At 35.2% G+C, this 23,118-nt stretch overlaps 1 protein-coding gene across 7 annotated transcripts in view; it reads right to left on the reverse strand.

Moving 5' to 3' along the window:
* The window catches only part of ASCC3 (activating signal cointegrator 1 complex subunit 3), a 337,033-nt gene that overhangs the window by 296,753 nt on the left and 17,162 nt on the right, over positions 1-23,118 (reverse strand). For 5 of the 7 annotated variants that reach the window (XM_029223639.1, XM_029223642.1, XM_029223644.1 and 2 more), the window contains exons 2-4: positions 13,180-13,310; positions 10,295-10,445; positions 46-605 (exon numbers count right to left, since the gene is read on the reverse strand). In XM_029223639.1, coding sequence (XP_029079472.1) covers positions 46-605; positions 10,295-10,445; positions 13,180-13,269 — 801 coding nt within the window. In that variant the 5' untranslated portion in view covers positions 13,270-13,310. Of the gene's footprint in view, positions 1-45; positions 606-10,294; positions 10,446-10,773; positions 10,782-13,179; positions 13,311-23,118 lie in introns of those variants that run through there. The other 2 variants (XM_029223640.1, XM_029223641.1) reach the window with 2 other exon arrangements.

The raw sequence follows: 23,118 nt of genomic DNA on the forward strand, positions 1-23,118 counted from the left end.
AAGATAATTCACATTAAGATAAAACTGCAATTACTTCAACTATACCTCATCCTGAAGTTCATCACCACTTTTAACAGAAGCAAGCATATCGTATAAAGTACAGCAAAGATCTTCTATTCTTGTTGCTTCAGCCATTTCATTTAAAGTTGCATTTAAGTACTTCTCAACTTCACACCACAAAAAGGAGTCGTTTGCTTTTTCCACAGGCTTGAGGTCCGGGGCGGAATGCTCCTGAAAATGGTCAGTCAGAAACTTCTTGTAATCCAAACTTATAGTTTTCTGGGATTCACCATTTATTGGCAGCTCGTCTAAGTGGTCCAAATCATGCATGTCAAAGGAAAATGCTAAATTTTTACCAAATAAAACTCTATCACCATATTCATCTGTTGTCATCTGGACGAGAGCAGTAAGACTGTCTTTACAAAAACGAGAAGTAATTCGATTAGTAGCATTACAAGCTGCAGTGGCAGATGATGAGGGAAAGGGACCAAACATCTGTTTGATAGCCTTTGTCTCCTTGTGACCAACAGAGTCCTTCAAGTGAAATGTCTTGAAGAGAAATGCAGCCGCACTTTCAATTGCTTCTTTCCCATTATCCGTTCCAACTATTCAGACAAAAGAAACAGCATTAGCTCAAATGGATCATGGCTGAAGTTTCCATTTTCAAAGAAACTACTACAAATCCTCCTCTGAGTAAATCCAACAGTGAAAACACACTGACATTTTGCTATAGATGGATAAAGATAGCCAATTCAGGAACAGGAAAATCCCTTTAAGTCCATTCCCAAATTCCCAAAGAATTGTATTAGGTAAATAACCCATTATCAGTGTTATAGCAAAGTAATTACCTACAACAACCCCTGACCTCTTTCTAAAAACAATTTGAAGCATTAGCTAAATCTTATTTAAAACCAAATTTTAAAAACTGATTTGATGAGCTAGTTAAATAAGTAAGGTGCAAAAGAAGTCTGAATTATAGACTTTTGGAGCTGGAAGGAAGCCTCACAAATCCCTAACTTCCTTTCCACGTACTATACACTTGAGATGGCAAGAAATAAATTTACATAGTTTTCATTCAAAAATATTTAATACATAAATCAACTACACTTCCATAAAAAATAAAGTTTTAAAAACAGTTAATACCTTTTCTACAAGGGTAGAAAGGTCAAGGATGAACATAAAAAGAATCTTTTAAAATAAAGTCAGCCATATTACACATTTTCTTTTAAATTCTGCTCTTGAGAAGAGGCCAGAAGTAAATTCTTACTAAAGTAAGAGGAAGTAAAAAGGAGCAGCCCCTAATTTCTTTAAGGCATTAATATCTCATATCTGATTCCCTCAAATAAAAGAAGAACCTGTATATGTGTCATAGAATTCAAAGAATATTCTAAGAGCAGAAAAAAGGAAATTCAATCTTGAAAAGGTCCCAAAAGTCAATGGGACTTAACCTAAAGTAATATTGGTAAAGTTAGCAATAATATAATTAACACCATCATCTTCCTGAAACCATGGCTCCAATCACATTAATCACAAATCTTGAGCAGCTTACGATATAGTTCAGAAATTCAACCCAAACTCCTATACTTTGTTTTCAAGTCATGCCAGGAACTGACCCCATTCTTTTTTTCCAGTTTTACTGGCTATTATACATTTCCTGCTCCAGACAACAAGAATTTCTTAATATCCAAAACTCAGGTCCTGTTCTATTCTATGCCTATTTCCTATGCCTTTATTTTAATCTTCCCCAAGGCCTCTGATTATTCAAATACTACCCATGTTTCAGAATCCAGCTCAATTGCCTCTTTCAAAGTGAGGATAATACTGTGTACCTTCCTGTATTCCCTCACTGTTACCTAGCCAAAATTAGGTGTCTCAGCAGAGATTTAAACTGTTGAATTGAAGTGAACCCAGGCCTCAAGGACGCCAAACTAGTGTTCCTACATTATACCACATTGCCTGAGTAACTTTTTATTATTACTTTTTATTGTTTTATTTCATTTGATGTTTACAAATGTGTGTGTAGAAGACTAACAGTTTATGTAAGTGAAGATAAGCAATTTTACAATGTATGTCGTTATTTAATTCTTTAAGTATGAAGTCTACTTTTATGATTATAAAGAATTTATAAAACACCATCTGATATATAATTATTCTTTTAGTATTTAGGAGAATAAATGACAAAAATCTTCTAGAAATTAACTAATGCTTTTGAATTAATTAATTGAATAGGATTTGTGTATATTTTACTTATTCAGTCTACATATGAGGTTTGGAGAACTTAGGTTTTGGATAACTTAGGGATTGTAATAACTCTACAGATAATTCAACAGGTTTGGGACTACCGAAGTCTGACCAAAACTGGAATTCACAATTACAAACTCATTCTTTATCTAACATTGTAAATGTTACTCTTTGGTAAAGATAGTATCATTTTTGCAACTTGGGATTTTCCTTAAACAACTTACTAAGAACTTTTACATTAAATTATCTCAATTCTTCCTAACAAAATTATCTCCATCTTTTAGATGCTAAAATAGAGACTCAGAATTAAATTTGGGAGAGATCAAATAGCTATTTAGTTATTAAACAAGATTCAAAGAAATCTTCTAACTCCTAAAAAAAGTTCTTTCTACTACACTACACTTCTAGAAAGTAGATTTATCTCTAATTCTCATTTAATAAACAAACAAATAAATAATCACCACTGTAGGAAATAAATAAATTTGAGAATAGTCAATTTATTACCAAAAGTGGAATTAACTTAAATACCTATCATTAGGTCACTGGTTAAATTATGTTACAGCCATACATTACATTCATTAAACATAATGCTGTGGATCCATATATCTTGCCGTAAAATAACCTCCACAATACATTAAGTGAGAAAAAAAATGTAAGTTATGAGTTCACTTCTGAAGAAAAAAAATAACTGCAGCTTCATAAAACATCTACAAAGATCAAAACCAATTTTCTCAAGGTTTCAAATTTTTAATTTGAGCCCTTCTGTAATCTACAAAATTTCAAAAATAACAAATACTTTAAACTCTTAAGTCTTGCTCGGTAAGGGTGGTTCATTCAGGTGAATATCCTTGCCTAACTACTAATTTTTCTGCACAACCTACTCCATCCCATCTCTGCGTTGGGCTGCTAAGAACGGACACGTGTCCACACCACAAAGGGGTTTCTCAAAACTGAATCTCTGTAGCGCGCTACTTGAGAGTCTGGGAGCTCCAGTTTTTCAGAAGCATTAGCAAACAGCATTTGTTGCCACTGCTAAGATTAAATGATTATTAGTCTGAAACTCTTCGGTCAATTACACCACTGACTGTGCTAATCTTTCTGAGAGGAATAGGGATTTTAGGAAATTCGTTTTGTCCTCAAAATAAAGTCTCAGTAAAGAATAAAATATTCATTAAATAATCAATTGACTAAAGTTTGAAACTTAAGATCTCCAAACCTTTAAGGAAGCTAGTCTAGTTACCTACCACTTGAACATCTAATTTTCTATACATAAAACACTGGTGCTATAGCCCAGAAAACTGGCTCTATGCACCTAGCACTTCAACTGCAATACATTTAAAGAGATATGCTTAAAAGGTCACTAGAATGCTTTTTTTGTTTTTTGCGGTACGTAGGCCTCTCACTGTTGTGGCCTCTCCCGTTGCGAAGCACAGGTTCCGACGCGCAGGCTCAGCGGCCGTGGCTCACGGGACCAGCCGCTCCGCGGCATGTGGGATCTTCCCGGACCAGGGCACGAACCCGTGTCCCCTGCATCGGCAGGCGGACTCCCAACCACCGCGCCACCAGAGAAGCCCTATAATACTTTCTATTAATAATAAATTATCATTGCCCTGCCTGCTTTACAGTTATACTGAGAACAAATGAGATGTATGTGAAATGTAAAAGTGTAAATATATAATTAGTAACTGATTACTGTAACATAAAACAAATTTGTAAAATTAGAGTTGAGTAGTGACAATCAAATCATCCTCAATACACAATTTACTTATGTATTTTTCTTTTGATTACAAAATATTAAGAATTAAAAGGTTGTAAATTATAACTTTTTAGTTGCCTACCTTTATAGTTGAGGAATTCTTCAAAAAGGATGAGTAGGAAATTTTAATTGAAAAATGAATAAAAATATCCATCAACTGTTTACATCCTTAATTGCTAAATATTCAATTTAGAAGTTGTCAACAAATGAGTTCCTTGACCAATTAATTCTTCAATGTGTAGGAGAAAGTATTTTACAAATTTATTTTTTCATGTTATGGCCAAACTTTAAATGTCCATTTTATCCCTGACACTTGATCTGTAACTGTAAATACCAATATATTATAACCCTGCATCACATTATTAACTTAAACTCATTCCATTTGTTAAAAATACCAGCAAGGCAGGCAAGTGGCTATAAACATTTTATATTTGAATACAGATTAGCTAACTGATAGTTATGACGATTTATTTTACAAGTATGTAAAATACTTGTACCAGCAACTTTCCTAGGACAGCATTACATATAAAAAAGTACAAACCCTGCTCACCTTTTGTTAAATTTACATCTAGGTATCTGATGATTTTTAATACTTTTGAAAATGGCATTTTTGAAAAATTGCTGCTCGTAAGTAGAAGTAAAATTGATTTTTATACTGACCTTGCTAAATTCATTTTCTAACAATACAGTCATTTGACTAATGGCAGTTTTTTTCAATCTTTATACTCTTTCTTTCTTTTTCTTGCTTTATTACATTAGCAAGTACAGTGAGAAACAGAAGCGATGATAGGCATTCTTCTCTAATTCACCATCTCAAAAGAGAATATTTTTCAACGCTGTAACATTAAATATAACGTTTGATCTAGGGTTTTTTATAGATACCCTTTAGCAAATTAAGGAAGTTCCTTTTCCATTCCTAGTTAGCTAAGTATTTTTTTTAATCGCAACTGGATTTTAGATATTCATAAAATGCTTTTTCTTCATCTACTAAATAATCATATAGCTTTTAAACCTTTATTGCTTTACATGAAATCACACTATTTTTCCCATTTAATAATTTAATAATTAACATTTCGTGCACTCACATGCACTTGCGCCCTCTCTCTCACATGTATTTCTTTAACTGATCCATTTGACAGTATATTGCAGTCTTCATGACACTGAGATTTAGGATATCTTACATAGCCACACCACCTATCTCACCTAAGATCTTACCTAATATTACCTAATGATACCCAACACATATTCACATTTCTACAATGGCCCCAAATATATCTTTATACTTTCTTTCCGGTTCAGGATTAAATCAAGGATAGTATATTACATTTGATTATTATATGCCTGTAACCTCCCTTAATCAACAATACCCTCCTTTTTAAATGACATTGAATGACCTTGCCCAGTAAAGCCAAAAAGGCACATAGATTTCTTTGTCTGAAGGTTTTTAATTACAGATTCAATTTCTTTAATAGTCATATATTCAGATTTTCTATTTCCTCTTCTGTCCATTTTAGTCATTTTTGTCATCTTGGTCCTTTGAATCTGTCAAAAGCTTTGCTCATTGTCTCATCTTCTTCTTCTCCATCTGGCCTCCTCTTCCAGAATGGACAGTCACCTTTAGGAAAAAGTGGCCCAAACCAGGGTCATGCTTTTGGGGTTTATTCCTGCTTCTAGATCTTGGCCCCATAATTCTTCACTGCTTTGGTAGTATGATGATGCAGTCAAACAAATTTTATGTTTTATAGTTTTTCTAGTTATTCTCAGCAGAGAGTTGTTCCAAATTACCTTGTCTGCCAATCTATGAGAAGTAGAACTCAACTTTTTTGGAATCCACAATTTTCAAGATAGCTATTTTTCACAAATACTTCTGCAAAACCTCCTGCCATATCCCATACACAACAGGCCTTTATTATTCTAAATGCCTACGCTTGCTTCCATAGGCAGAATTGCCAGATCCTGCTAATACCTTCTTATTTTATTATCTTATTTATAATTTTTATTCTTATTTAATTTATCTTATTTATTACCTTCTTATTATCTTTTTCCAGTCATTACTTTATAAACTGCTTTCCACTCTCAGTTTTGATTCCTCACTTTTTTATAGTAAAATTTTATTTCCTTGACAACTCAAAAAACATAATGAATTCCCAAATTCCCTAAATCACACTTTGTAAGCTACTCCTGTCCTACCTTTTGGTTCATGCTTTTCTCAAAGATAAAGTTATTAAAAGTAAAATGTATAAAAACACCAAAATCCAAATAAAGCAGGGGTTATAAATTAAAGAAGGCAAAACAAATGTGTCTGTCTATGGCAAAATAACTTGAACACTGAAAAAAAAAAAAAAACTAGTTCAGTTCTGGCTGAGTCCTGATCTGTATTGAGGATCCAGAGTAAAATTATTAGATCATTCTGTTTGGCCTTAGGAGAGAGATTCACGTACAAAACTGACTAGGGAAATGCTGGGTCTTTCTACTGATCTTTCCACCATTCTTGACTCCCATCCTACTTTCTATGTACTCTGTGAAAATCTTAGCCTCCTGAAATGATCATTTAAAACTCTAAATAACAGAAATACATGCCTAATACATAATGCATTTTACTGACTGTCATTCTCAATCTTGACCTCTTTATTTTCAAAAATGTTTTTACTTAGAGCACATAAAATATACTGTCAAACTTTCATTACGAGCAGAATATAGGTTAATATGACTATGCTTATCCTTCAAAATCCATGGAGGAGATAGCTATACCTACAATGAGTAATTAAATAAACTAAGATTAAGTGCCAAGAATACTATTTTTAAATAATTTATAGTATTTTCTCCCTCAAGCTAAGTTTTATTACTAAAATACTCTTTGTGGGGAGAATGAAATTGTAAAAAGGTATAAGAATATATCAAATATAAATCTGAGAGAAAAATACGTACTTTAAAATTACAAAAATTTTTAAAAAGCTACCACTTGTAAGACATTGTCAGCATCAGATGTAGTAGAGACCACGGTTGACTTTTAGTTGGATTCTCAATACTTCATTTACTTATTGAACATCTGTGTATCCCTTGCACCACATTAGGCACTGGAGTACAAAGACACTGTGATTCCTAGAATCCCTGTATCATCAAGGCATTCACAGTCCATGAGGGAGAGGACAGAGGTAAATATCAAATAATGAAAAAGTACTCTAAAAAATATAGAATAGATGCCATTCTAATGGAACACTGTCTACTAACACTGGAAAGGAATAACAAAGGACATGGATGAAGCCTAAGCCATTTCTTCAGAGATGAGAAGCATTTTACCAGATAATCACAATGGGGAAAGTTATGCTAACACATAATGACAGAGAGACTGCTTAGGAAAGTTAAGATAGTAAACATTATATATGTTAGGAACAAAGGTTGCATGTGACAGAATGGCAAGGAGATGAAAAGGTAAATTATTTCAATTCCTAAAGGAACTTTTCCTTTCCCATTCTAAGGAATTTGGTCTAAAGAGCAAGCTGGGAATAAAAATGAGCTTTGCTTCTTATAACAATCAGTCTAAAAAAAAAAAAAGGTAAGTCTAGTGACTGTGAAGAAGTTGAGTAAGAAAGGAAGGGTGAGGCGATAGGCTACTGCAGTAGTTCAGACATGCTATGGTAAAAGCCTAAACTAGGGCAAATATGTAGAGGGAGTCAATCTGAGAATAGCTGAAAAGTAGACTTGCACAGAACATGATCTCTAACTACAAGGAAAGGAAAGATTTTAGGATTTCCATCATGTTTCCATTTCAGAAATTTGGTCTAGGCCTACCTGTGCCACAAATCAACCACGGGGTTCAATTAACCTTCAAGGACCCTGTTTCTTCACATACAACATGAAGGGATTGGACAAAATGTTCCCTGATGTCCCCTCCAGCTTAAAATACCTATTACCCTCACTGGTCAATACACATGTACCTCATACTACTATGCTCAACTGAAATATAAGTGATTGTTCTTTTTACTTTATTCTCTTGCTCCACGTTTTTAACACAATTACACCAAAATTACCTGTGCTAAAAGAATGATATAAGAGAAAACACAAAGACATTTTTTCCATAAGACTAATCATTTCAATGCTGCTAGTTTTAATTACATTTCCAGTATCAGCAGTATTTTCATTCAGACAGAGTGGATGACTACTAGTCAACTACTAGTTTCACTAATAGTTTTTCAACTTAAACACACCATTAAAAAGTAGATATAACAGAGCATTTTCCTAAATACAACCCTAAGATTTTGTCTGTCATGAAAATATTCTTTTGAGACATTACATCTCAAAATAATCAATTCCTTAAACACGTCAGTCAATAGATTAGTTCCTGAGTATGACTCAGATGCTTTGCTAACAGGCAAAACTCCTAGAATTATGTTTAATGATCGGCTATTTAAAACAATAAGTTTTGAGTTTTCAGAGATATTTGGAGAAAGTAGTCTAAAGAATAACTTATTTTTTAATAACCTTAATTTCCACATCATTTAATAAAGAAATATTTAGTCATGGTACTGAATAAGCTCAATATTTTATACTATTTTTGCTAAATATTCTGAGGTATTTTCATAATAAAATTAAAGGAAGGATATTACAGTTTTTGAAAACTGCTTAAGTCAGACCACCCCCCTGACAAATAATTCTAACATCTTAGAAATGAAGACAGTGAAGCCCAGAAGGGTTAAGATCCTACTCAAGGTAATCTAGGTAGATTGGAGACTGTGCATTTTTGCTACTATTTTCTAATGAACCTAACTGCCTCAGTATTCTTAAAACATAAAGTCTATGTCAAATGCTGTCACAAATCACATCAGTGTGCTCTATTTTCCCTAGGCTTAGTAAGTAATCTCAATTCTTACCAAAGCCCTTGAACTTCAAAAGATCATCTAACTGCAAAAACATACATGACATTCATTTTGTACTTTCACAACTTAAATTATGGGGGCATTAAATTCAATATTATACTATACTACAAACCAATGATAATTAAATAATACGTCAAAATATTTGAATAATAAATTCAAAGATTTGATGATCATAAATAAAAAGTCTTCAAGTATACAAGATATAATAGAAACACCTTACAAAGTTGGTGAAGGGAAGAAAACTGCCAACCAGCACATGGTGAAGTTAGGATCTAAATTTTCCTTCTACTAAGAAATCACCTGAGAAAACTTTTTCATTTATTTATCAAGTGAAATTTTATTAAGACCCTAAAATATACCAAACACTATTCTAAGCACTGGCGATGGAGTGTGTTGAACAAGAAAATTAAGATCCTATTCTCATGAAACTTACATCCCAGTAGCAAAACACAGGCAATAAACAAACAAGCAAAATATCAGATAATAAATGTTATGGAGAAAATGTTACCGAGGGTTACAAGATAAAGAATGACTAGGTAACCGCTTAAGATTAGATGATCAGCGAAGGCCTCATTAAGGAAATAATTTTCAGGTGAGCTCAGAATAACAAGAAAGGGTCTACACACTCTAAGATTAGGACAGAAGAACGTTCTCAGCACAGGAAACAGCATGAACAACGATCCCCAAATAGGCACCAACCTGGTGAGTTTGCAGAAGTAAGAAAAGGCCATGTGTCTGAAGCACAGTTGGTGAAAGCAAGGATGACTCAAGGTCAGAGAGAAAGGTGAAGGCCAGATCATACAGAGCCAAAGTTATCAGTCTGAACTTTTTATAGGTAGAAACCTGAATTTGAAGTTAGAACTACAGTAGTGTTAACTATGCCTTTTAATTATCGGAGTCTGGAATGGGACAATGAATTTCCATGAACAAACTCAGATGTTTTACCAAAGAGTCACATGATTTGTTTTACTCTGTCTTCAATTTTGGGAAACTAACCTGTGTTAAGCACAGAGTGTTACAATCTCTAACTACAATTTCCCTCAAATGTAATCAAATGATGTAAATATTAGTGTGCAACAGGAATTGAAGAAAAGTTCAGCTTCAGTACTGGCCCTCACTGTGCGTTAGGTGGGCATCTTAAGGTTCCTTCCAACTACATAAAATTTTTAATTTACCCTAATCCTTATTTCAATAAAGACAGTGGTTTAAAACTCTAAATTCCTATAAATCCCTCAAGTTGACTGTATTATAATTACTAGTTTACTTTTGCCTCCCTGAATCCTAAGCTCCTTGACAGATAAGGCTGTCTCGTAATTATGAATACTTCCCTGGAAATTTTTACCTTTCACTCTATAGTATATAGTTTAAAAGGCAACTATTTTTGAACTTTAGTGGTTTAAAAAAAATAACAAAACTATACCTATTTGTTTTGCAGCCTGCAATATATCTTTTAAGTCTTCATTTACACTTTGCATTTCACTCTTCTCCAGCTTTTCATTCAAAAATTTTACGATCTTCATCCATGTCAGGTCCAAACTTACAGTTTGTTCATGAAGTTTAGACCGCTTCAACTGAAACAGACAGAATAATACAGAAACATACTGATTAAAGGTTTTCTCAAATCTATCATTTATTACATATATTTTGCATTACATTAGACAACTTGGCACTACCCACAAGAATTCAAAATTGTATCCACTCACATCCAAATGTACAGCTACCAGAAGGAGCTTTATTTAACTGTGATTTAAAAGAATCTCATTTGTTTAAAGATATGTTTTAAAAAAGCTTTTTTACAGTTTAATCACAATGAATACTCATTATGAAATAACTTTCATATGGCAAAGTAAAAAGCAAAATGTCCAACATCCAGATAACAATTGGTAACACCCCACATACCTCTTTTCCATTTTCCTGCTCTTTTTTTTTTTTTTTTTTTTTTTTTATTTGTTTGTTTGTTTTGGGCTGTGTTGGGTCTTCGTTTCTGTGCGAGGGCTTTCTCTAGTTACGGCAAGCGGGGGCCACTCTTCATCGTGGTGCGTGGGCCCCTCACTATCGCAGCCTCTCTTGTTGCGGAGCACAGGCTCCAGATGCGCAGGCTCAGCAGTTGTGGCTCACGGGCCCAGTTGCTCCGCGGCATGTGGGATCTTCCCAGACCAGGCCTCAAACCTGTGTCCCCTGCATTGGCAGGCAGATTCTCAACCACTGTGCCACCAGGGAAGCCCCCTCCTGCTCGTTTTTAACATAGCTTAAACCATACTGCATATAAGAACTTTATGTGATGCTTTTTGATGAAAGGCATTTAAAGAAAATAAGACTCCTATGACAGGTTCAATATATTCAAATCAGTATTGCTTTCCTAAGTCTGATCCTAGAACAAGTTAGGCATCCAGGAGATTCTTATCTATACACACACTTTCCTTGAGACTATAAATCTTTCCATTCTCAAGAACTGACACAGAAAGCAATAAAAATTTTACTTCATATCATTGGACTTGATCCATTGATTAAACTTCATGACATCTTGTGACCAAATGAAAAGTAGCAGGTCTGACAGAAAACTGTAATTTTCCTCTTGGTTCTATTGACAATATTCCTATTACTTTCATAATTCACTATTACTTCCCTGCCTCAGTTTTCTAAACTGAAATGGAGCTAATTAATCTGGGTTTAAGGGGAGGAAAACAGGCAAATGTAGAGATGAAATAAGACTGGCCCTAAGTTGAATTAAGTTGTTATAATGGGTCATAGGTACATAAAGCTTCACGTTACTTTTCTCTCTTTTGTATATGTTGAATATTTCCCAAGATAAAAAATTACATTAAAATAAGGCTCATTATATCTGCCACTTTCTTCCCTCAGAGGGGGAAAATGTGTTTAAAAGCCTACAAAAATAAATTAAATGACATGGGATGAGCATGTTGTCCTTATAACTTTCAAATTTTAAAATCTCCTGTTGCATCTCTTATATAAAATAACTTGTAGGGCTTCCATGGTGGCGCAGTGGTTGAGAGTCCGCCTGCCGATGCAGGGGACGCAGGTTTGTGCCCCAGTCCAGGAGGATCCCACATGCCGTGGAGCGGCTGGGCCCGTAAGCCATGGCCGCTGAGCCTGCGCGTCCAGAGCCTGTGCTCCGTAACGGGAGAGGCCACAACAGTAAGAGGCCCGCGTACCGCAAAAAAATAATAAATAAATAAATAAAAAATAACTTGTAAAGGGCCTTGGTTAGGCGATGAGAGGAAATAATTCAAGTTTAAGATAGCAATATTAATTAACTGTATAGAATATATCCTTATTTTAATTGCTGTGAAAATGCAAAATAGCTCCCATCATAAAGAAGGTTAACTGTTTTGTGTGTAGCAAAATTCTGTATCATCATTAGAGGAAAAATCTACCTAAAGACTGTTACAAATCTTTTTTTCCTAGTATCAATCTTTCAGTGAAGCTATTAATTGTAAAACTGCATAAGGGCTTTAAGCAATAAAATTCCAACCTACTAGGAAACAACGTTAATATTCTACAAGAGTCAAATAAGGAGTCAGAAAAGGGACTGCTGTTTTTTAAAAAACAGCATAGGGCCAGTTCCTTCATATACTATATTAAATGGCTCATTCCTTCATATGCACAGTTCATGGACCTTTAAGGCCTATTACATCCACAACCAATTATAAGGACAAGACAGAAGTGAATTATGAGACCAGCTACAGAGTTTAAGAGATTAATATTCACATTTGATAAGAATTTGACCAGAGATCTGAAAACTTACTCAGATGATCTAGAGGTAAATTACTGGATTAAATTACAAAATTAATTGAGGCAGGTATCTTAGGAACAGAAAAGTTAACAAAGGATTCAATATCATAGTTCTATTTGTTCTCTTTCACAATAAACTTATAAGTGCTTAAGATAAGTATTCCCACAGCAAACATCAATATGCACATTCTTCTTCTTGGTATAATACCAAAAAAGGTAAAACTTTCAATTTTTAAAAATGCACACAAGGACTTCGCTGGTGGTCCAGTGATTAAGAATCAGCCTTCTAATGCAGGAGACGCGGGTTAGATACCTGGTCAGGGGAACTAAGATCCTGCATGCTGTGGGGCAACTAAGCCTGCGCAACACAACTAGAGAGCCCAGGCACCAAACTACTGAGCCTGTGTGCCACAACGAGAGAAGCCTGTGCACCACAACAAAGACCCAATGCAGCCAAAAACAAACAAAAAAAAGCACACAGAATTGAGAAAAAGAATGCCAAATATTTGCCCATATCTTATGTTTATAATGGTTTTCATCTAAAAAGTTTACCTGTAAGTCAGTCACTTCTTCATTATAATTATCTTGTTTGGTGACATTTGAAAAGGAGCGCAAGGCTCCTGTGAGACGAGGTAAAGCCATCTATTATTCAATCAGCGATCCATACAACGAGAAACCTGAAACTGAAACAAAACAAGATGATATTTATCTGTAGAGAGGAGGTGGGAGAGGTAATCAAATTCAACAAATTAGCCTGTATAAGAAAAAAAGAAACTAATTAGTTAAAAAGCAATTGCTACCAATGTTGAAAAATTCTCCTGACACATTTTCTACCCAAGTAGTTTATTTAATAATTCATTGGCTTATAGGTGAAAAAGAAACAGACAAAAAAAACCCCACTTGTTTGTGGGTACTACCATAACATTCCTTCAAATGAATTCTACCAATTCCTAAGTACAGGTGTCAAATACTGTATTACTACAGCCAATAATATTGAGAGAGATAAAAGCACCTGCCCATCTTTTCTCCAATTTCATTTTACACTCACTGATTTCATTTCACATTATCCCTTACTTTCAGTCTCACTGACTTTTTCTCTTCTTAAAGTATCAAGCATGTTTCCACCTACTTGCATTTGCATTACTTGGAATGTTCTTCTGATCCTCATACAGCTGACTCCTTGACACAAATGTCTTGGCTTAAAAGATGCCTCCTGAGATGGGGCCTTTTTTGACCACTCAATCTTAGACAGGGCAGCTACCCAGTTTCTGTCTATCATAGTACAACATTTCAATTATTTTTATAGGCACTAATTAATATTTGACATTCTCTTATTTATTTACTTATTTATATATTGTCTTACCCCAAAAGAGTAAGCTTCATGACAAAAAAGACCTTCATTTCACTGATCTCCCCTAACAAACAAAACAGTACTAAAATATTTTTGGCACTCATTAACTATTTGGTTAATAATAAAAGGAAGAAAAATGGAGAAAAGGAGACCATGGTAACAGGGAGACTGAAGAATGAGAAAAGAATTAGAGCAGCTGAGGAAGGGGAGAATTCCCAGGGAAAGAAAGAAGTCAGGTAATCTGACCTAATCTTGTTTATATGCTAACAACTAAACAACTAATCTTTTGGCAAATAGACTAATTATATTTACTATGAGGGGAGTCCTCATCTATGGAATACTCTTAGAGGGTTATCCTGGTTTAAGATAGCTTATTACAACAAAACTACAATGTTTATAAGGCATGACTGCCTGGAGAATGTCACATAAACTATGTAAGTCCCTAGGACAGTTCTCAAATAGGGATGACTCTGCCCCCGTTGGGACATTTGGCAATATCTGGTGACACTTTGGGACATCATATCTGGGGGGTTGGGAGGGTACTACTGTTTTCTGGTGGGTACAGGCCAGTGATGCTGCTAAACATACTATAAGGCACAGGACAGCCTCCTCACAACAAAGAATTATCCAGCCCCAAATGTCAATAGTGCAGAGCTTATAAAAACCTACTCTAGTCTAAAATAGAGATGTTTTATAACCCAAACACTTCTCACCGTGTGAAATGACCAACAAAACTCAATTAAGAGACCTCACTAATTGTTTGGGCCAAAGAGCATGTGTCTATTCTGAGACTGAAAGAAAGAACAACTAGGGGGACATATAGGATGTCTCAGACCACTCCCTGTTTCTGCTCTTCTTGATTGCATATACCCTTTGAAGTTATTACAAAGCTTAATACTTGGAAAAATCTCTGGCTCCTATATTAGTGTAATTAGATATAAAATAGCTGTATGAAATGTTTAACAAAATAAGAGAGAATTTAAAAATAATGAATAATAATAAAATGACTAGGCAAATTTGAAAATATAACTTTTAAAAATAAAAATACATACTTGTTAAATTAAAAACAATCAATATATATAAGTTAAACAATAGATTAAATACAGTGAAAAGTGGTGACCTGAGAGATCTGAAGAAATAACCCAGTATGCTGTTACAACTAGACAAAGTATACATTAAGTAGATCAAAGAGAAACAAGTCCAAATATATCGATACTCACAATAAATGTAAATGAATTAATCTTGACACCCAAAAGATTGACAGACTGAATTACTAAACAGCAATCAAGTAAACACTAGAGCTATACCTAAAATAGGACAGAGAAAGGTTGAAAGTTAAGAGATAGAATAAGATCCTCCTATAAATAATAACCAAAAGTAGCTGGTAAATAATAACCAAATAAATAATAATAATATTTGGTTAAATAATAACCAAAAGTAGCTGGTGGCTATATCAATAGTATCAGATCAGACAAAATAGACTCTAAAAACGAAAGGTATTATTAGGGATGGGGGGGGAAAAGAAAAAACACTTCTCTACATAATAATAAAAGATACAGCTCACTAAGAAGGTATAAAACTTTTGAATTTGCATGCCCTGATGGAATAGCCTCAAAATAATTAAAACAAATAGACCTCCAAAAGAAAGTAACAAGTCCAACATCAAAGTGAAAGTTCAATAATTGATTAACTATTGATAGGTCAAATCAACAAAAATTCAACAAAAAATAGGGAACTTGAGCCGTGAAATTAGTAAATTTAACCTAACATATATGAAAATATATATTCTTTTCAAGTACACTTGTAACAATTTTAAATGGTCTATGTATACGAGGCCATAAAGTAAATCTCAACAAATTTCAAAAAATAAGTATCATATAGATCAGGGGTCAACAAACTTTGCAGAAAGAGAGTAAATACTTAGGTTTGGCAGGCCACACGCAGTCTCTGCTGTATAATCTTTGCTTTCTTTTTTTTTTCTTTAAAAAAACAAAACAAACAAACAAAAAAAAAACACCATTCTTGGGCTCAGGGTGACCAAATTAGTCTGCTGACCCCTGATATAGCTCATATTTTCTGAGCAAAATACAATTAGATTAGAAATCAGAAACACAAAAGATTAAAAAACATAGATGATCGCATTACAAATCTGTAAGGAAATGGTATGAGAATGGCTGGGGCAAAAAACGGATGGATTATCCACACCACACTGAAGAACTTTAATCAGAAAAGTAAAATGATCCAATTTGCAAATAAACTCCCTAGCTAGCTGACTTCAAATTTCAAGTATCCATTGGGAATGAATTTAGGAGAGCATTTCTGGAAATGAGATGATTCCGAGAACCACATCTGGATTTTTCTAACACTAGATAACATACTTTCTGGAGCATCTGAAAGAAGAAATGAAAGTAGGAGTCAGTGGACAGCAAAGAGACTCTCAAACTTTAGTGTGCATCAAAGTCACCGGAGGGCTTCTCAAATTGCTAAGCCCCACCACCCTATTCTTCACCTCCAAGTTTCTGATTCAGCAGATCAGATGGCACTGTGATGGGGCACAAAAATTTTATATTTCCAACACATTCTCCAGTGATGCAGCAGGTCAAGGACCATACTTTGAGAACCAGTTTTAGAGATAGTATCTTTTATTCTGAAGTCACCATTCAATTTTGTCTCAAATCAATAGTAACCAAGGAGTTTCCGTCTACACTAAGAATTCGGTGGCTTGAGTTAGGCTGCACAATCTGCTTCCCAGCAGTCTTTCTCAGCAAGGTCTTACTGAAAGTGAACTGAATGACTTTTTTCTCAATTCTCCTACAGATGGAACATAGCTAATATCATCCATTGAGAAGTAAAGCATACAATGTATGCCTTAGGGCACTGGAGTTTAAATTCTCTATCTAGATTGAGAGAATTCTATTCAAAGACAAGAACACTATTCATGATGACTGACATTAAGTCAGAAGTCTTTAAAGAAAGGTCTTGACACTAAACTGAACAGTATTCTGCCTCAGAACCTACTTTTTAACCTCACACGTTAGTGCTTTCAAAATGTAGAATCAGAACAAGAGACATGGGATATATGGGCTATTCTGCCTCAGGCAAGGTCTTATGAATTAACAAGTATTTGGGACCACTACTTTCATCATTTTGACATATCTCACAGTAATCTGAATGTCCTGTCCCTCTCTTTAAAAAGCAGGCAGTAAGATTTCATTGATTTTTACTCTAATTCACAAACCTAACAAACCCTAACAAAACAAGATACCGCTCACACTGAAACTCTAAGAAGAGATCTAACAATGGGGCCTGGTAATGAGGTCACACTGTTATACACTGCACGAACAGGAAACTCTAAAGCTTCCTGAGGGCTCATCAAAATCATCAGTATGAATTATACTTGTCAAAAAATGAAGTAAAGCACATTACTCAGTTTTCTAATTTGGTTTTATCTATTTTCTTCCTCCAGTTAAATGACCAACACTGTAAAATGTAACAGCTCATTTCCTCATAGTCACCTATAAATCATTTATTCACAAATACTTGAGTATCTCCTATCTAGTAGGAACCGTGCTAGGCACTGAGTATAAATAAGGCTTACAGAACTCTATTCTTCAAAACTCATTGTATTCTGTACCAGTAAAAAGATCACCAACATTTAAGGGTATCTGAAATGTATAAAGGTCAAAATGAGAAAGCCAATTTTAAATCTTTGGTTATTCATTTAATTAGCAAATATCTATAGATCACCCACAATATATTAGATACACTGCAAGGATCTAGAGATTAAAAGAATAAAATTTTTGGCATGACTGCAGCTGCCCTAAATAACAAGTTTACGGTATTGTTGAAAAGAAAGAAAAATAGTTGCAATAATTGTGTAGATATAACTGCAGGAAGACAAGGGAGAAAACACCTAAGAGGGTGAGAAGGAAGGTAGATAAGAAGAAGGAAATTGAGATTTAAAGGACTTGAATGAGCTGACCTGGTGGGGAAGAAAAGGTTATTCCAAGGCAGAGATATAAAGAAGAAAACTAAAATAACAGATTACTGCTTAAAAAATCCCTATATAATAGTGCATTTGGAGACTCATGAAAAAAGACTAAAGATGTAAGCAGAGATCCAACAACATGTCTCAATTTAAGCATTTTTTATCCTGATAAAAAATTTAACATATTGTACAGAAATGACTCAAATATAAGTGTAGTGAACAGATGAAAGGTGGGGTCAAATTGAAGACAAGCAAACCAGTTGGAAAGTTTTTTCAAGAAACCAGGTGAGAGACAGAGGATACAATTGAGGCAGGGAAAGGCAGAAAAGGATGGATCTGAGAGATACTTATATTGGGGAGATAGAATAAATTCACGGGACAGGATGTGAAGATCAAGGGGAAAAGGGCAGGACACCTATATTTCTGGTTCAGGAGAAGCAGAACAGCAGAGTGTATGGGTACAGAGGGCATACTGGAAGATGAAAGATGATTAATTCTGCTTTGGAAAGTTTTGATCATGGGCCATCAAGTGGGATAAACAGTTTGGGGCTTCCTATCACAGGTCTGGGCTGGAAGTACAGAATTTAGTGTTATCACTTCAACGTAGTTAAAATCATGGATGAACATATTCCTTTAAGTCAAATTATTTATATATATAAACCTGTGGACCCTCTCCCTAAGAAAATAGACATATACACATATAAACATTTTGTAATTCATTTCAGAGGCTGCAAGAATGTCATGAAACCTATCCATGTACCCCGAAAAACCTCTTGAGAGTAGACAGTACAAGGCCAAGGACAGAGTCCTAAGAGATCAGCAAAGAGCTGTCATATAAAGAAAGTGGTATCACATGAAAAAAGAAAGTTTCAAATGTCATGCTACAGAGTCCAGTGTACTTAGACACTCTCAAGTCTTAGATGACTTTAGTACACATAGTTTCAAAAAAAACGGTCAGTGAAAGAAAATTTCAGTGGGTGAAAGATAAATGGAGGGCTTCTCTGGTGGCACAATGGTTAAGAATCCGCCTGCCAACGCAGGGGACATGGGTTCGAGCCCTGGTCCGGGAAGATCCCCCATGCTGCACAGCAACTAAGCCCATGCACCACAACTACTGAGCCTGCACTCTAGAGCCCGCGAGCCACAACTACTGAAGCCCGCACACCTAGAGCCCGTGCTCCACAGCAAGAGAAGCCACTGCAATGAGAAGCCCGTGCACCACAAGAAGAGTAGCCCCTGCTCGCCACAACTAGAGAAAGCCCGTGCACAGCAACAAAGACCCAACGCAGCCAAAAATAAAAATAAATTTATTTAAAGAAAAGATAAACAGAAAGGGAGGAAACGGGGAAATAAAATGGGTACTAGCTACTCTTTCAAGGAACTTGGTTGAAAAGAAAAGAAGAGGCAAGAAATAGCGAAATGCATGCGGTTGAGAGTTTTTAGAAATACAGGAGAGAGTTGAGCACAATTCTATAATCAGAGTAGAGCCAATAGAGAAAGAGAGAGGTTGAATAACCAGAAGAAAGACTATGACTTAGGGGAGTAGGGTCCCTGAGAATGCAGGAGAGAGAATCATGGTTCTAGCGATAAGACTTGGATGGAAGGATGAACATGGAGGGATGGATGAGTCAAAGTGCAGATATGTTTCTAATATGGGAAGCAGAAGGTGAATGGGGGAGAAAAAATATGGTAAAAGAGAGTTCCACCAAAATGACTCCTATTTTCTTTGAGATCTGCCAAGACTATTCAAAAGAAGATGAGATGGAATTTTTAAAGACAGAGGCAAAAGTTTGACCTTACCACCAAAAATGAGAGGAAATTGATTAATAAACCATAAAAGGATTTTTCAGGTGGCAAATGAATGCTCATCTCATACCGGAAACCATAAATTTAGAATGGCAACAACCTGGCAAAGGAATGAAGGTTGGTATTATAGAGGGTTAAGGCTTTATAACACAGGGACAGTAGGAGGACAGTGGAGCCTAAATGGTGCAAATGATTAAGTGCTGGATTTGAGATCCAAAGGAAAGGAAAAAACATTCACCTAGGAGGTCTTAAAGATACAAGGTCATAATGTTTATGGTTAAAATTTCTGATATATAAGACACAGTGAATGCTCATCAAGATAAACTGGCCTGCAAAGCAATTGTTACCACAGTAATTTCTATTCCACATTTAGCGTGGCCTACTAAATGACAAATGCACACATAAAAAGATCCCTCAGAACAAATACAATTGCTAAAAGACTGAAACCCTAAAAGTCAATTTTTTCCTGTTGGCCTGAAGTACCCCCCACTATGGTTATCTGAATGAATCTTTACAGTGATTAGATATATGTACAGATAAAAAGGAACTGTCCTGAAGAAGTTAACTGCCCTTTTTAACATTCAAATAGGGAAGATAAAAATTTAACAGTAATGCATTTCCCTTTGTGAAATGATATTAACCAATAATGAGTAAGTTACAATTCTAGTACACATTATTTTGAAGTATCACATAAAAAATTGTAAGATTTATTCTCCATATTCCAAACCTGTGTTTCTCAAGTCTAAAAAGGGTCTAACAGATTGATAGCAACTTTAGGAAAATATAATTACAGTATTTTTAATTATAAAAAATTAACAAAAACTCCAGAAGAGACAAACCATATTTCCTAGTGAGTATAAAGCCAAGCAATTACTTGTTGGTGATCATGGATACCAGGTAATTATTAGGAAGAAAAAAAAAAAAGTAAAAGGGATATAATGTAGGTAAGGAATAAAAACACTGAAAAGACGGAGTAGCCTATGAATGGAGTAAAAATTAGAATTTAAAATTTCAATACTTAAAATAAAATTATATGCCCACAAACCGTATCATTAAAAAAAGTAAGCTAAAATATTTATATTTTAATTCACCAGTTTAAAAAATCGAGCTGTGGGCTTCACTGGTTGGGAATCTGCCTGCCAGTGCAGGCAACACGGGTTCGAGCCCTGGTCCAGGAAGATGCCATATGCCACGGAGCAACTAAGCCTGTGCGCCACAACTACTGAGCCTGCACTCTAGAGCCTACTCGCCACAACTACTGAAGCCCACACGCCTACAGCCCGTGCTCCGCAACAAGACAAGCCACCACAATGAGAAGCCTGTGCACCGCAAGGAAGAGCGGCCCCCGCTCGCCACAACTAGAGAAAGCCCACGTGCAGCAACGAAGACCCAACACAGCCAAAAATAAAGTAAATTTATTTTTAAAAAGTTTAAAAAATCAAGTTGTGATATAGTTTACACTGTTTAGATCAGAATTCAGAAAACATCAGCCTTAATAGCCTTAATATATGTAAAACATTATATATATAATCCTCTACTATGCCATTTCAAAATGGGGTGGTTTTTTTCATGGTAAATCCTAAAGAAAATTTTAATCGTATTGAACTTGTATTCCTTACTTTTATTGTACTTTATTGCCACCAACTGGTTAATGTAGTGGAATCACATTACAGGTGCATTTAATTATTTGAATCAATCAAACATAAGAGGCCAAAATAAGGCATAGACAGACATAAACAGTAATATTAGAGATTCTGCCCACTATTTCATGTACTCAATACATGCTCTAGAGTGAATGGGGGTGAGCAACAAGAATATGATGCTCTCTTAATCTGTTTCAATCACTACATGCATAACAAACTAAGAATCTTGCTGCACTGCATGACTCCAATGTTTAAAACTAAGCTCCCTTTTAAAAAAAATATACATGGCCATTAAACACAAGCCAACTATTTCATCTGGTGCACCCTCAGAAATTGTGATATGTTCCAAGTTTGGAGGAAAAACGTGGCTGCATACAACATATTGAGAGACAGTATGTTGTGACAACCTGGTGTCCTCCTAAAGAATTTTCAAGGGAAATTTTAACTATTTATAGTTTCCAGCTAACAAGTTCACTTTAGATCCTAACTCATTCTTAAGCATGAAGCAACTGCTCTTGAATAGTTTCCAATCAAATTAGAAAACACACTCAGAGCATGGAGAACAGAGAAAGAAAGGGAAAGATGATTAAGTATATACATATATACTTTTTGTATAAATCAAAATCTATAATGGCTTGTTAAGAATAAAATTTATCTAAATGAGATTGTTGTTCTCTAACTTTTCCCTCCAATTACTTACTTATATCAACTCCAGGTTTCCCATCCAAAGGTGGGGGAGAAAACCTAGCCAGGCTCATAACTATAAACCAGAGTCTACAGAAGACCCCCATGGTTATATTAATTTTAACAAAGGATAAGAAAAGTTTTCTTTTAAATGTTCTTGCGAAAATAAGAGGCTAGAATAACGTATCAGCACAGATGAGAACAAGGATAGTAAGAAAGAACATCCCACAAGGAACAAACCAGCACACAATATTGTAGAGAACACATGGAGGAGACCCACAACATATGAGGCAGCACATATTTCCGTTCCAGTGAAAAAGGTCTGGGGCCAGATTAGCTGACAAAGGCAACATTCTCATTCCATCCCAATCTATGGGCCTCTTAAAGACAGACCCAAGGAATTTGTGCCTGTCCCCTAATAAGCCCTGAAAAGATTAATTTGAATTGAAACCTCTCAGGAGGTACCCTCATACACCAAACCAAAGCTCAAGTGATGCTCTGGAGCAAGCCTTAGCTGTTTAGAGAAGAATTACCATGACTTTGTACACTTACTTGTTCCTCTGCACCACAATTATACGGAACACCACTACATTCCCGAATATGAGCTCTGGTGATCTTTTAGAAATCTGATGCAAGTTTTTATACTCAAACAACTAGGATTATATACTCCAAATCCAAAAAAGTATTTATCAAAGGATATGATGGCTTTGATCTTTACTCACTGTTTTATGCATAGTAGAGGAAATTCTTTTTTTTTTTAACATCTTTATTGGAGTATAATAGCTTTACAATGCTGTGTTAGTTTCTGCAGTATAAGAAACTGAATCAGCTATACATATACATATATCCCCATATGCCCTCCCTGTTGCGACTCCCTCCCACTCTCCCTATCCCACCCCTCTAGGTGGTCACAAAACACGGAGCTGATCTCCCTGTGCTATGCGGCTGCTTCCCACTAGCTATCTATTTTACATTTGGTAGTGTATATATGTCCATGCAACTCTCTCATTTCAACCCAG

The sequence above is a fragment of the Monodon monoceros genome, unplaced genomic scaffold (assembly GCF_005190385.1).
Source record: "Monodon monoceros isolate NGI ecotype Baffin Bay Population unplaced genomic scaffold, NGI_Narwhal_1 Super_Scaffold_15, whole genome shotgun sequence".
NCBI lineage: Eukaryota > Metazoa > Chordata > Mammalia > Artiodactyla > Monodontidae > Monodon > Monodon monoceros.